This window comes from Capricornis sumatraensis, chromosome 2, assembly GCF_032405125.1.
Source record: "Capricornis sumatraensis isolate serow.1 chromosome 2, serow.2, whole genome shotgun sequence".
Lineage (NCBI taxonomy): Eukaryota > Metazoa > Chordata > Mammalia > Artiodactyla > Bovidae > Capricornis > Capricornis sumatraensis.
In genome coordinates this window covers 151,184,045-151,199,328 of record NC_091070.1, presented here as the reverse complement: position 1 = coordinate 151,199,328, position 15,284 = coordinate 151,184,045, and the positions used below count along the sequence as shown (strand labels likewise).

At 36.1% G+C, this 15,284-nt stretch overlaps 1 protein-coding gene across 1 annotated transcript in view; it reads left to right on the top strand.

Moving 5' to 3' along the window:
- Positions 1-15,284, top strand: part of CCDC18 (coiled-coil domain containing 18) — a 103,201-nt gene that overhangs the window by 60,647 nt on the left and 27,270 nt on the right. The window contains exons 17-22 of the mRNA XM_068964764.1: positions 1,106-1,273; positions 3,415-3,557; positions 6,368-6,531; positions 6,749-6,962; positions 10,624-10,723; positions 14,021-14,137. Coding sequence (XP_068820865.1) covers positions 1,106-1,273; positions 3,415-3,557; positions 6,368-6,531; positions 6,749-6,962; positions 10,624-10,723; positions 14,021-14,137 — 906 coding nt within the window. The remainder of the gene's footprint in view (positions 1-1,105; positions 1,274-3,414; positions 3,558-6,367; positions 6,532-6,748; positions 6,963-10,623; positions 10,724-14,020; positions 14,138-15,284) is intronic.

Below are 15,284 nucleotides of genomic sequence, written 5' to 3'. Positions count from 1 at the left end.
TAGGTGAATATGGCAGCTGAGGCAAAAGTTCATATCCCAATTCATTGAGTGTTGTCTTGCAAAAGAATTGGGCCCATTCTGTTGACCAGTGCCTGGTGCAGCTGTTGCAGTTTTTGGTGCATCTCTTTGATTTGCTGAGCATAATTCTCAGATGTAATAGTTTTGCCATGATTCATAAAGCTGTATTGAATCAAAGGGCAGCAGACCACCAAACAGTGATCATGACTTTTTTTGATGCATGTTTGGCTTTGGGATATGTTTTGTCTTTTTCTTGGTCCAGTCACTGAACTGGTCATTGCCAGTTGTGGTATGAAGTCCACTTTTGGTCACATGTCATGATTCATTTGAGAAATGGTTCATTGTTGTTGTGCAGAATAAAAGAAGATGACACTGCAAAATGCCAATTTTTTTTTGGGGGGGGGGGTCAGCTCATGAGGCACCAATTATAGAGATTTTTCACCTTTCCAGTTTACTTCAAATGCCAAATGACTATAGAACGGTAGATGAGTCCTTGGGCAGCTTCACATATAGTTGTAAGAGGTTTAGCTTCAATGATCCTCTCGATTGGTCTTTGTCAACTTCTGATGGCCAGCCACTGCATTCCTCATCTTCTTGCAAAACTTCTTGAAACATCACTGCGCTCTATGTTCATTAGCAAAATGTGTTTTGATGTTGTGAGTTGTCTCTGCTGCTTTACGACCCATTTTGAACTCAAATAAGAAAATCGCTCAAATTTGCTTTTTTGTCTAACATCATTTCTAGTCTAAAATAAGTATAAATACATGGCAACTAATAAGTCATTAGCAAAAATCATAAACCAAGAAATGTACATTAAAATGGTGTATAACATAACCACATTTATTTAAGAATGTATTCCAGTATCAAACAGCAAAGTTCAACAATGCAAAACTGCAGTTACTTTTGCACCAACCCAATAACATATCTTCATCAGAAACATGAGTCCTGCCCTTCCACATAATAAATTATAGCAATGAATACAATTGTCCCATATGACAAATGAGGATAATTATCTAATGAGGTAGACACCATTGACATTTTATTGCTTTTATTTGAAATTATAATGAGAAATTTATATATTTGTTAGGTATATTGTTTACAGAAAGAGCTGAAGATTAAAAATCACAGTCTTCAGGAAACTGCTGAGCAAAATGTTATTCTGCAGCATACTCTTCAACAACAACAGCAGATGTTACAACAAGAGACAATTAGAAATGGAGAGCTAGAAGACATTCAAACTAAACTTGAAAAACAGGTATATTTTATTGGTCAAAATGGAGTTATGATATAGAAAGGTTTTAAATTGATAATAGATTTATTTTGCTAGTTATATAAATTGCTGTTTAAACCTCACAGATACCATATTGAGTTATTACTCCAAAGAAAGAGTTCTGGGACATTTTATGGTAGAATCTAATCCTCTTTCATTCATTCCCAAGTTCATCTGAATTATTCTGACAGATATTTAACATTTTTTGATTCATTTTTCTCTTATCAAACTTACAGAAGAGTCTAAATTAAAAAAGGATAGTTCTCTGTAATCTCACTACACCTAACCTTTTTATCCTTTATATGACTTTTTAATCTATATATTCTAAACTTATCCTCAGCCTCTCCAGTAGCACTAAGGAATTTCCTCTCTGTATATTCATAGAGATCAGGCAGGTATTCTATATTTTCTTCTTTAGAGACATCTGTCCTGTGGCTCTCCATCCTTTTTGCTCAAGTCTAGACCTACTGTTGCTATGCCTGATGCACAGCTTCATCCTGAAGCATTTCTTCATCTCATCGGTGTTTGATTTCTACTTTATAAATTCCTTGTTGTTGACTCTAGTATTTATAAGATTGATTTGTAATTCTTGTTCTTTCTGAAATTCATTTTATTTCTGTAAATGTCTTATGATTTTCTTCTGGTTTTTTTTTTTCCCTTAAGTCTATCAGTACATTTGTATTTTTGGTTTGATGATTTTCTTTGTGCTATTTAAGAAATTTTTTTGTCTTTTCTGATTTCTTTGAGGGTCTAAAGAAGTTTATGTCTAAAAATTCCTTCAGAACTTGGGATAAATTTTCTAGTATATATATTTTTCTACTTTTTATTCATGTTCCACTATGTACAGGTTTTGTATTGGATTTATTCAGATTTTTACTTATCTTTAGATTTTTTCTGCAAATCAGTGTGCCATTTAATCAAGCACAGAGTGAATAGAATTTTCCATGGTTCCCTTCCCTTTTTACCTGGTTACTATTTTAATTTTATACTTGAAACTTGAGTTGGGAGGTGTGGTTATTAATGACTTATAGTCTGTTCTGAGTTCTTCAGTGAGAGGTTTTTAAAGAGCAGGGAGGATATTACAGTCATTAGCAAGATACTAATTTTTGAGATCACAATCATGTAAATATTCATTGAAAACAAAGTGGCTGAGGTTAACTAGGGAGAGAATATAGAATGAGGGGTGAGATGATTGACTTCAACAGAGCTCTGAAGGATGCAGTCATGGAAGCCAAAGTATTTCATGAAATAAGAGATAATTGGTGTCATGGGCTATTATTGCAATCAGTGTCAAGTAGTGTCAAGTAAATTGAGGGTTGAGTAATGTCCATTGGAATTAGCTGCATGGAAGCCTTTGACATAGTGTAGTTTCTGTAGAGTGGCCAGATTTCTATGGGTTGAGGAATGAATGAGAAGAAAGAAAAATACTACAAAAAGTTTAGGAAAATATCTGAGAAGTTGAGCTACAGAGAGAAGAAAAGAAGTGGTAGTTGGAGGTGGTATGGAGGAAAGGTTTTTATGATGGGAAGGTCTTAGACATGTGTAAATGCTAATGTAAAGAAACCAGAAGAAAGATATTGAAGATACAGCAGAGAGTAGAGCTGGTCAGTAGTTTGAAGTTCCTGAGAGAGTGGACAGGAATTGAATCCAGAACACCTGTGAAGTAGTTTGACTCATATAGGGGGAAGAATGCTTCCTTCAGTGTAGTGAAACAGAAGGAAGAATGAGTAGGAGCAAATACAAGTGGTGTTTGAGGGCAGATGGGAATCTAGGAATCCTTCACTGTATGAGCCAATTCGTGAAGAAGGAGAGGAACATAGTTTGACAATAAAGAATATTTCACATGAGGATGATGAAAAGAGGAACATTTATCATTATTTTGTCCAGTTATTTTAAGTCCTATTTTAGTGTTATGACGTGGTCATGTCTATAAATATGCATAATATATAAATGAAATATCTTATTAAAAATTAAGTTTTGCTCTCATATTTCCAAAACTCAGTTTTTTGGTCTTTACTTTGAAATTGAATGACAAGCCAGGATACAAATTTATATAAATATTTTTCTTCTGAGGAATATTGGGCTGTGTTTGAATTTAAAATATATACTAAAAATTGCTTTCCAAGGTATCAAAACTGGAACAAGAGCTTCAGAAACAAAGGGAAAGTTCAGCTGAAAAGTTGAGGAAAATGGAGGAGAAATGTGAAGCAGCTACATATGAAGCAGATTTGAAAAGACAAAAAATTATTGAGCTTACTGGTACTACCAGGTAAAATGAACATGTTAGTTTTTGTCTTCCTTTTTTTTACCATCAGTCATATTTGAGTTTCAAAATAAGATAATGTTGAGTGAAGCGTTTGCTTGAGAAATTAATTTCTACACGATCTGTATTCCTATAGTATTCCTATACCTCCCTTTTATCCTTCATTATGCCTTTTTTTATTATAGTTTAATATACTTTACCCTCCTTACTTACTATATTGTAAGTTCCTTAAGGCCAAGATAATATCTGGTTTATTTTAAGGGTCCTCCCACAACAATTAGCATGGTTCCTTGTACCTCATATCTTAATCCTAATGGGGACGCTAGAAAAAAACCTGAAGGTTAAAACAGAACCCAGGGCTTTATCTGAAGCCTTTGAGGTGAAATGCATCTGAGTTCAGTTTTTCAGATTTCAGAGGGAAAGTGAGGTATCAATATACATACTATGTGTGCTAAGTCGCTTTAGTGTGTCTGACTGTGACCCCATGGACTGTAGGCCACCAGGCTTCTCTGTCCGTGTGATTCTCCAGGCAAGAAGCCTGGATTGGGCTGCCATTTCCTTCTGCAGGGGATCTTCCTGATCAGAGATTGAACCGACGTCTCTTATGTCTCCTGCATTGGCAGGCAGGTTCTTTACCACTAACTCAGCAACTGTTGTATTAAATCAAATTGTGAATAATGTTAAAAGTGACAGGGAAAGATGATAGAAAATTTTCATGGATTCTAATTGTTTATAGGGAGGAAATAACTTAATAAAAGAAAGCTGACTTCTATTGATTGAACATTAAAATCACCTGAAGAGCTTTAAAAAGTACTGATGCTTAGGTCCCACCTCCAAAGATCCTGATTTAATATGGCTGCACTGGGCTAAGACATCAAAAAAAAAAAGGGAATTAAGAGCTGAAAGCTATACCTAGCTTCCCCAGATTGCTTCTGTTTTGTCGACAAGAGTTGACAAAGTATTTTACTCTTACTTGGCCCACCATTCTACCAACAGGAGTAGGAGTTAACTTATACATTTGAACCACAACATCCTCAGACTCCCTCTCCCCCTCTGACAAAAATAAAGATAAGACCTTTGTGCTTTGAGTAGCGACTTGCTTCCCCAGATGTCCTCAACTCTCTCAAGGGGGTCGAGAAGATATCCTGAGTTTAAGGCCACAGTTCTTCAAACTTTTCTTCCATCAATAGTTATGTATCCACTAATGCAGCCTTACCACCATTGTGTATCTTAATTCCACAAAGAGTATTCAGCCTTGTAACTTTACTTTTGCTTGTTTCAGACACCACAAGAAGCAACAGATTGGCATTAGAATTACCCTCATCTCTCATACTAAGTCCCCAAAACCTCATGTGTTTTCTCTCCTTTTCTCACCCTTTCTGAACTTCTGACAGATTTTCACTTCATCCTCTGGAATTCACAGTCCATACTGAGAGACATCCCTTATATTCTCTATCTCTTCTTTTTCTCTTGCTATAACAGAAGTATGACTCTCCACTGAGGGCACTGCTTCTTCCCCTGCAGCCCTCTAAAGTAAGAACTTTCCCCCATAGTTCTTGTACCAAAGAAGTGAGATCTGGAATAGTATAACATAACCGTGAACCTCATGTTATCAGATCATATTCTTCACTGTTGCTGACACCAGCAGACCACCTGACTTACTAAAGTTGAATCCAACACTAGTTCTGTCTTTATTCTGGGGATTTCAATATACATCTATCTAGCTGATCCTCATCCACTCACGCACATGGTTTACAGTAGATTTTATCATTTCCAATACCTCTGTTATTTCAACATAATATGAATACTGTTCATCTACATGTATGTTATTACCTCTTTCCCTTTAATACCCCAAATTCAACAATTCTTTGATGAAACTAGGACCTCTGAGCCTTCAAATCTACCACTTTCTCATTCTCTAATGCCATTTCTCCTCTCTTTACCTAGCTTAAATTCTGCTCATTAAAAGCACTGATTGGCATATGGCTGTTCCCTTAACTTTGTCTTACTTTGTGGTACTCAGAACTAAAAATCCAACTCAGAATAATTCATGCTTGCATCTTTACAGAGGCTGGAGAAAAATATAACTACAGTGACCAGTCTTACTTTAAATCCATAATTTCAAAACCTTAAGCATTTTCTTAATGCTGTCTGACAGTCACAGTATTACTCACTCTTGTAAGGGGGACTCTCTTACACCTTTGCATTTTCTTTCATAACTCCAACAACCTCTCCCCAGTCCTTCCTCTCACTTATGATCTTGGTTTTGTTTCACTAAGAAAATCGAAATAATTGCTGCTTTGTTTTCTTATACCCATCCTTTGATTTCTAGACAAAAACTTTTCATAATTATAGCTGAAAGGTGCATTCAATTCCTATAAGTTCTAATTACTGGTAGGAAACTTATGAACTAAATGAATAAATTTCACAAGAAAGATATATTCTAGTTCTAAGACCTTCTCTTCAGGAAGCAGGATTTTTCTCTCTTCCAACTATTGGCTTCTTTCATTTCTGAAACTATAATTTATAAAACTGTTTTTCTCTCCCCAGAGCTATTAGTGTCAAAATACATCTGTTATATAGCTCCTTGGATCTGTTTTAAAATTAAAATATCTCTAGATAGAAAACTAATTCATTGAGTACCTTCTGTGTGCCAGGCAATGTACTAAGTAAACACATCATTTAGTTGTGTTTCAGTTCAGTTCAGTTACACAGTCGTGTCTGACTCTTTGCGACCCCATGTGTTTAGTGGTTTGTAATTGGTGCATAATTACAGTCTATTAATTATTTGTTTTATTTTTTTTGTTTCTAATTAGGCAAGTAAAACTCGAGATGGATCAATACAGAGAAGAGCTATCTAAAATGGAAAAAGAAATAATGCACCTAAAAAGAGATGGAGAAAATAAAGCAATGCATCTCTCTCAGTTAGACATGATTTTAGAACAGACAAAGACAGAACTAGATAAGAAAACAAATGCTGGTAAGCAACAGGGTAGCTCAGCTTAGCTGCCTGCAATTATATATTTAAAGAAATGGAATAAAGTGAGAATCTGAGATGAGGGAAAAGGATAATCATTGGTATCCTGTCTCTTACTCTGATAGATAAATAAAATTGGATATTCTTAGTTATAATTTACAAAGTTCTGAGTAACAAGTAACTTATATATAATTCTAAAATTATCCTCTGCTTTTAACAGTGAAGGATTTAGAAAAGTTACAGCACCACACTGAAACTGAGCTAACAGAAGCCTTGCAGAAACGGGAAGCACTAGAGACTGAACTGCAAAATGCTCATGGAGAATTAAAAAGTACTCTAAGACAACTCCAGGAATTGAGAGATGTTCTGCAGAAGGCTCAATTATCATTAGAGGAAAAATATACTACAATAAAGGATCTCACAGCTGAACTTAGGTGAGTTAATTTCTAAGAAAGGATATCACAATAACAGGTATTTCTCTTTATTACCTTTAGTCCTTGGGTCATATTATAGACTTTGTTGTTGAATTCTGGATGTCCAAACTTCTCAACTGCCTTCAGCTCACTGTGGTTCATTCTAGACATTACATCCAATGCTCCATCTCACTAATTCTGCTATTGCTGTTGACTAATACTTGCATCCCTGGTCTTTGGATCATTTTACTTTGGCCCTCTTCTGTATCCCATGGTGGTAAAAAATGATTGGGCCAGCATACAGCAGTGGTTAATAGCAAAGTAATATTAACATGTGCCATGGCTATGCCAAGTACTTCATATATGATCTCATTTCTTTACAACAAGCAAATATAAGTTCCACATTATCACCTTTTTACATGTGGGAAAACTGAGAAAATTAAGTAAAATGCCAAAAGTCAGATAGTGAAACACAAGTCTAAGTCTAAAATCATGGTTCTTAGATTAGCAGCAATAGCATAAAGTACTGTTCCAGTACACATCTATGGTGAGTACGGGTGGAGAGCCAGACTAGAGCCCAATTGTGGGAAATAAATTCCGAAAAGGAAAACAGATCAGAGTGTGAAATGTGTATTGAAAAAACAGGATAGAGAGCAGCAAGGTGATCCAGAAACTTAGATGTTGTATCCTTTGATTCAGTGTAGCACCCCTTCCCTTTTCTACTCACAAACTCATTCTTAGTAAGTTTCATGTAGCTTTAAATATCAGTACAATGTGCCAGAGACTTCTAAACACATATGTCTAGTAATGACCTCATCTCCAAACTCCAGACTCCTATCTGATGACTTACTTGCTATCTCCACTTAAGTATTTTAAAGAGGCATCTTAAACTTGACTAAAACAATTCATTTTAAAAATTCATAACCCTGTACTTCCTCCAACTCATTATGCATTGGCATAATGAAATCTATATATAAGATTACTTTTATCTCTTTCCCTCCCCTTTTTCATCCAGTCTATTAGCAACTTGCCTGCAAAGTCACTTCAGTTGTGTCTGACTCTTTGCAACCCCATGGACTATAGCCCACCAGGTTTCTCTATCCATGGAATTTCCCAGCAAGAATACTGGAGTGAGTTGCCAGACTCTCCTCCCAGGGATCTTGCCTACCCAGGGATCAAACCCACATGTCTTATGTCTCCAGCATTGGCAGTCAGGTTCTTTACCACTAGTGCCACCTAGGAAGCCCAATCAGCAAGTTATGTCGACTTTATTTCCAAAACATATTCTGAAATCTGTTGATTTCTTGGCCTTTTTTCTGCTACTTAGCCCAGGCCATCATCATCTCCCACCTGGTCTGTTGCTGAGGCTTCCTCACTGGTCTGCCAGCTTAAATTCTTGACCTTCCTCACAATTCATTCTCCACAGAATGGATTTAAGTTTATGATTTAAAACATAAGTCAGATCATATTGCTTTCCTACTTGAACTTTCTCATGACTTCCCAAAAGATTCAGAGTAATACCCAAGCTCCTTCAGAAATATAAATCAAAACCGCGATGAGATACCACTTCACACCCACTAAGGTGGCTGTAATAAAAACAAAACGAAACACCCGAATAGAAAATAACAGATGAGAAATTTTAAAAGTTCCAGCCTCTGTGGAAAACAGTTTGGCAGTTCGTCAGTGAGTTAAACATAGTATTAACCTTGTAAATCAGTAATTCCACTGTTAGGTTTAAGTACCCAAAAGAATTGAAAAGAGGTATTCAAACAAAAATTGTGCTCAAATGTTTGTAGCACCTCTATTCCCAGTAGCCACCAAGTGGAAATGACCCAGATGGATACTGATAGCTGTGAATGGATAAACCAGTGTGGTATATCCATACAAATCAGCCTTGAAAAGGAATAGAGTACTGACACATGCTGCAACACGGATAAACCTTACAAATATGCTAAATGAAAGAAACCACATACATGTTGCATAATTCCATTTATATGAAATATCCAGAATTGGCAAATCCACAGAGATAGAAAGCAGATTAATTGTTGTCTGGGACTGGGGGAAGGGAGAATGGAAGAAAACTGCCGGTGAGTATGGGGTTTCTATTCAGAGTGATAAAAAAGTACTGGAAATAGTAATGATGGTTACACAACACTGTGAATGTATTCAGTGTAACTGCACTGTACGCTTTAAAGTAGTTAAAGTGGTAAATCTTATGTATATTTTACCACAGTTGAAAAGAAGAAATCCAAGCTCCTTTTCCTAGAATACAAAGTCCTGCATAACAACGTTTCTGCCTATTTCTCTGGCCTCATTCTATATTGTTCTCCTTGCTGCTGACCTTTTTATTCTACTTAGAGCTTACAAAGTTTTTTCCCACTTCAGGACTTTTGCCATAGCTGTTTCTTTGGCCTGAAATAGCCTGAAACAATTGTTGTGTGGCCAGTTTCTTCATACCCTTCACATTACCTCATAGGGCCCCCCTTCCATGACCACCTATTCTAGAATAGTCTCCCAGTCACTGTCTCATCGTTGTATTTAATGCTCTGACATAGCACTTTATATTTTTCTTATTATTTATAGTCTGTCTCTTCTGGAGCTAGTAGAATGTAAACTCCATGTGATGAAGGACAAATACCTGTTGACTATTAAATCCATAGTCATAGAACCTTGACATTTAGGAAACATCCAGTAAATTTTTACTAAATAAATAAGAGAATGGATGGATGTGAGAAGTAAAACACAATCTTAAAATTCTAGCTAGTAGCTGAATTTTAGAAGCACAGCTATTATAGACAGCAATTAGAGTTATCTTTAGAATTCATTTAATATTACTTTTAAAATATTAGTCGTGTATTAACTCTTCAGGCTTTTAGGGGAACAGTGAACAGCTCATTAAAGAAGTTCAGAACCTGGTTTTTAAATTCAGTACCTTTATTATATTGTTTCATATTTAAGACTAGAAAATCATATGGCAATTCAAGATCAACAACATTTTCATTCTTTGTCATATCAGAACTTAGAGTTCAGAATTAAAATTCTCTGATTACAAGCTTCAAAGTGGTATAAATCTTGAAGTTATGTTATTTTAAGTTTCTTTATAATATAAAATTATTCTTAGTGTTTTAGGAGGGCTAGAATTTTTTTTAAAACATTTAAAATATTTCTGTAGTAGATTTCACTACTTCACTAAATATAAGGTGTCATTTTGAGTAAAATTCCTGTAAGAAATACAGCGGTCATTTACTAAACTGTGGATATCAAGGACATCAGCCATGAGATAAATGCCTCCTTCAATTATAGCGAACTCATAGCTGTTATATATAAAAGACTTTCAAACACTCCTTTGATCTATAGATTAAAAGATAGATATATTTAAAAAATTCTTATACTGATTCAATCCTATTTCTTGGGAGTGCTTTTAGCATTTAGCTTAAATTGTCTGCAGAAGTAGAATTTAAGTTAACTTGTGCCTTTTTAGAACACGATATTAAAGTAATTGTATTCATATCAGTCACTTTCTTTATGCATTATTCCTTTAATTTGAAGTCTCTCAATCTGAAATAATTGAATGTATCCTGTCACTTAACTTACAGGAAGGGTAACCCAATTGATTTGATTTTTTAAAACTATAATATTCCTACTTAGTTGCTTAGGTCTTTTTCACTTTGATAAATTGCAGGGAATGCAAGATGGAGATTGAAGACAAAAAGCAAGAACTTCTTGAAATGGATCAGGCACTTAAGGAGAGAAATTGGGAGCTAAAGCAAAGAGCAGCTCAAGTTGGTTTTCTTAACTATATTTTAATGAAATTTTCTGTTTAAATACAATCACTTGAGGTTTCAGAGGTCCCCTCATTTGAGTAAAATAGTAGTTTTTATAGCTATTTCTTTTTTGTGTGCACATAGTTTTTTTTAAATTAGAAATATGTCATCTCTCTCTCTTTTTTTTTTTTTTTTGCTATTTTTCCAGCAGGTGGATTTTGGGGAGTGAAGGTTAGCTTAGTGTCCGAACCTTTTGATCTCTTACAATACTGTATATCAGAAGAAAATGTGATTAAAGGAGTTACTTGCTCAGCTAGTATTTATTGAAGGAATGGAAATATCCAGAAGGCATTTTTAGCAGCATCTTTTAAAATATAATTTTAGTTATTTATTTTCGGCTGCACTGGTTCTTCATTGCTTTGCATGGGTTTTCTCTAGTTATGGTGAACGGGGGCTACTCTTTAGTTATGGTACACAGGTTTTCTCATTTCAGCGGCTTCTCTTGTTGCGGAGCACAGGCTCTAAGGTGTGTGGGCTTGAGTAGTTGTGGCTCATGGGCTCGAGAGCTCTGGCTCAGTAATTGTGGCACATGGGCTTAGCTGTCCTGCAGCACGTGGAATCGGATTGAACCCGTGTCGCCTGCGTTGGTAGACTGATTCTTAACCACTGGACTACCAGGGAAGCTCTGCAGCATCTTTTTAGTAAGACTTTAGTTTTTTAGAGCAGATTTAAGTTCACAGCAAAATTGAACAATAGGTACAGATATTTCCTACATACCCACCCTGCCCCAAAGAAGGCACAACCTTCCCCCATTATCAACATTTCCTTCCAGAATGGGCATTTCATAATCACCCAAAATCCATAGTTTATATTATCATTCACTCTTGTGTTATTCATTCTATGAGGTTGGACAGGAATCCATCATTATGGTATCATTCAGAGTATCTTCAGTGCCTTAAAAATCCTCTGTACTCCACTTACTCATCCCTCTCTCTCTTCCCCCAACCATGGTAACCAGTGATCTTTTTGCTGTCTCTAGTTTTGCCTTTCCAGAATGTTAGACAGTTGTTGTTGATTGTGTTCGGTCATTAAGTAGTGTCCAATTCCTTGTGACTCAATATACTACAGCACGCCAGGCTTCCCTGTCCTTCGCTATCTCCCAGAGGTTGTTCAAACTCATGTGCATTGAGTCAGTGATGCCATCCAGCCATCTTATCCTCTGTCACTCACTTTTTCTCCTGCCCTCCATCTTTCCAGCATCAGGGTCTTTTCCAATGAGTGGACTCTTCTCATCAGGTGGCCAAAGTATTGGAGCTTCAGCATCAGTCCTTCCAATAAATATTCAGGGTTGATTGCCTTTAGGATTGACTGGTTTGATCTCCTTGCTGTCCAAGGGACTCTCAAGAGTCTTCTCCAGCACCACATTTTGAAAGCATCAGTTCAGCACTCAGCCTTCTTTATTGTCCAACACCCTCCATACATGACTACTGGAAATATAACAACTTTAACTGTACACACCTTTGTCAGCAAAGTGATGTCTCTCCTTTTTAACATGCTGTCTAGGTTTGTCATAGCTTTTCCTCTAAGGAGCAAACGTCTTTTAATTTTGTGGCTGCAGTCACCGTCCACAGTGATTTTGGAGCCTCAAAAAATAAAATCTGTCACTCTTTCCACTTTTTCCCCATCTTTTTGCCCTGAAGTGATGGGACCAGATACCATGATCTTAGTTTTATGATTGTTGAGTTGTAAGCCAGCTTTTTCACTCTCTTCTTTCACTTTCATCAAGAGGCTGTTTAGTTGCTCTTGGCTTTTCTGCCATAAGGGTAGTGTCATCTGCATATCTGAGGTTATTGATATTTCTCCCAGCAATCTTTGATTCCAGCTTGTGCTTCATCCAGCCCAGCATTTCTCATGATGTACTATGCATATAAGTTAAATAAACAGGGTGACAATATACACCTTGATATACTTCTTTGCCAGTTTGGAACCAGTCCATTGTTTCATGTCCAGTTCTAACTATTGCTTCTTGACCGGCATACAGGTTTCTCAGGAAATAGGTAAAGTGGTCTGGTATTCCCATCTCTTGAAGAATTTTCCACAGTTTGTGGTGATCCACACAGTCAAAGGCTTTAGTGTAGTCATTGAAGCAGAAGTAGATGTTTTTTGGAATTCCCTTGCTTTCTCTATGATCCAGTGGATGTTAGGAATTTGATCTCTGGTTCCTCTGTGATTTTTTTTTTTCTTAATGTGATTAGTTATATTAACTTTCAAATGTGGAGTATAGTTCTTTTTATACATTTTTGAGTATGATTCACTAATATTTTGTTGAGAATTTTTATATCTATGTTCATGAAAGATACTGGTCTATAGTTTTCTTTCTTTATAATGTCTCTGGTGTTGGTATTAGGGTTATGCTAACCATAGAGAATGAGTTAGTACTTCCTCTGTTTCTATGAGAGTATAAAGAATTGGCATAATTTCTTCCTTAAATATTTAGTAGAATTTACCAATGAACCCATCTGAACCTGGGGCTTTCTGTTTTGGAAAGTTATTAATCATTGATGCAGTTTCTTTAGTGGATATAGGCTTATTCAGATTGTCCATTTCTTCTTGTATGAGTTTTGGCAGATTGTGCCTTTTGAGTAACTGGCCAATTATATCTAATTTTATTTAAATTCATGGGCTAAGAGCTGTTTATAATATTCCTGTATTATCCTATTAATGTCCTTGATATTTGTAGTAAAATCTCCTTTTTCATTTCTCATATTAGCAGTTTATATCTTCTCTCTCTTTTTTTGTTAGTCTGGCTAGAGGCTTATTGCTATTAGTAATCTTCTTTTGGCTTTGTTGATTTTCTCTATTGATTCCCTAATTTTAATTACTAGTCTGGTTTTTAGCATTTTTTTTCTTCTGCTTAGTTTGGATTTGATTTGCTCTTCCTTTTCTAGTTTGTAAGATGGAAGCTCAACTGATTAATTTTAGATCTTTCTTCTTTTCTCATATGTGCATTCAGTGCATAGATGTTCCTAAGCAGTGCTTTTGCTGCATCCATGCATCATGTTGCATTGTAATATTTAGCATAAAATGAAGTTTGAATCATTTTGTCACTTATGTGAATATATAATTATATATTGGGTTCAAGATCCAGTATTATTAAGCAATGATTATTTTTCTCATTCTTTTTAATAATTTATTTGAGGTGCATTTATTGTTCAGTTATACCCACTGTAAACAAATCTAAATAACATTCCAAGCATACAGTTTTTCACATTAGAATAAGATTGAACAATAGCTTAATGTTGCTTTTGTGTTTAGGTTACACATTTGGATATGACTATTCGTGGGCACAGGGGAGAAATGGAACAGAAAATAATTAAACTAGAGGGTACTGTGGAGAAATCAGAATTGGAACTTAAAGAAAGCAGCAGACAGGTAAATTATTAAAAATTATGTCTTTAATTATTTTAAAAATGACTCCTTAACTATAAACATATACTATTCACATAAAATGGCTTTTGACTAGAATACATACAATAAAAATACTGCATTTGAACTGTGCCACACAACTTGTGGGATTTTAGGTTCCCAGTCAGGGATTGAATCTGATCCCTTGGCAATGAGAGTGTGGAGTCCTAACCAGTGGACTGCCAGGGAATTCCCAATGATACATTGCCGGGAGCCAGTGTGAGGAATCCCGCCCGTGACAAGGTCATGAGGAAGGAAGCTGACATACGCAAGGCGTGCTCAGACTTCAGGGGCCCCTCTGGAAATTCCTAAGCATGTACCCCAACAAAAATCTGCCGGGTTTTGTGGTCTGCTTTTCCACTCTTCTGACATTCTCTGGAAAAAGTCAATTCAGGGCTTTAGTCTTCTGCATTTGAAAGAGTGTTTCAATCCAAATACCCCTCTGATGGCTTTCTAGCCTGCCTGCAGGACTCGTACAGCTGCGTGTGTGATTGTTTGAGGCCTCCTGACCGCAGGAGGCACAGGAAGCTTAAAACATCCTAGGAATGTAGGGCTTCCGAAGAGTCAAAATCTTTAGAATAGGACTGATTAAAAGTTTCATTTGTTGAGTCAATGCTTGCTGCTGAATTTTCATATCCTTTATTTTTAGATATAATTGGTATATAGAAAAACAAGTAGTAGACCTTGTATTAGCAACATTAGATCTTTGAGTTGAGTACCTTCTTTGTTATAACCCACTGCGCCTTTGTTCTATAGAGATGTAACTTTAGTGCTTTAAGGAGACATAGATTAAAGAAAAACACTTCAGGGGAAACAAAATTAACATTCATTAAGGAAGAGAGCCAAAAAGTGTTAACAAGCCTCTTGGCCAGAAGATAATGTAAATCACCTGAGACCTTTTGTATACAAAATGATATACGGAAAGAATCTGGGTTGCGAACGCTACATAATTTTGTGTTACCCATTGATCTCCATGTTTTATCAAAAGTATAAAAGGCTTTCTGAACAATAAAGGATGGGACCAGTTTCTCGGACCAGTTTCTCGAACTAGTCTCTCGGCCTGGTTTCTTGGGAATCTGGCTCCCCCCGTGTCTCTCTCTCTCTCTTTTTCTCT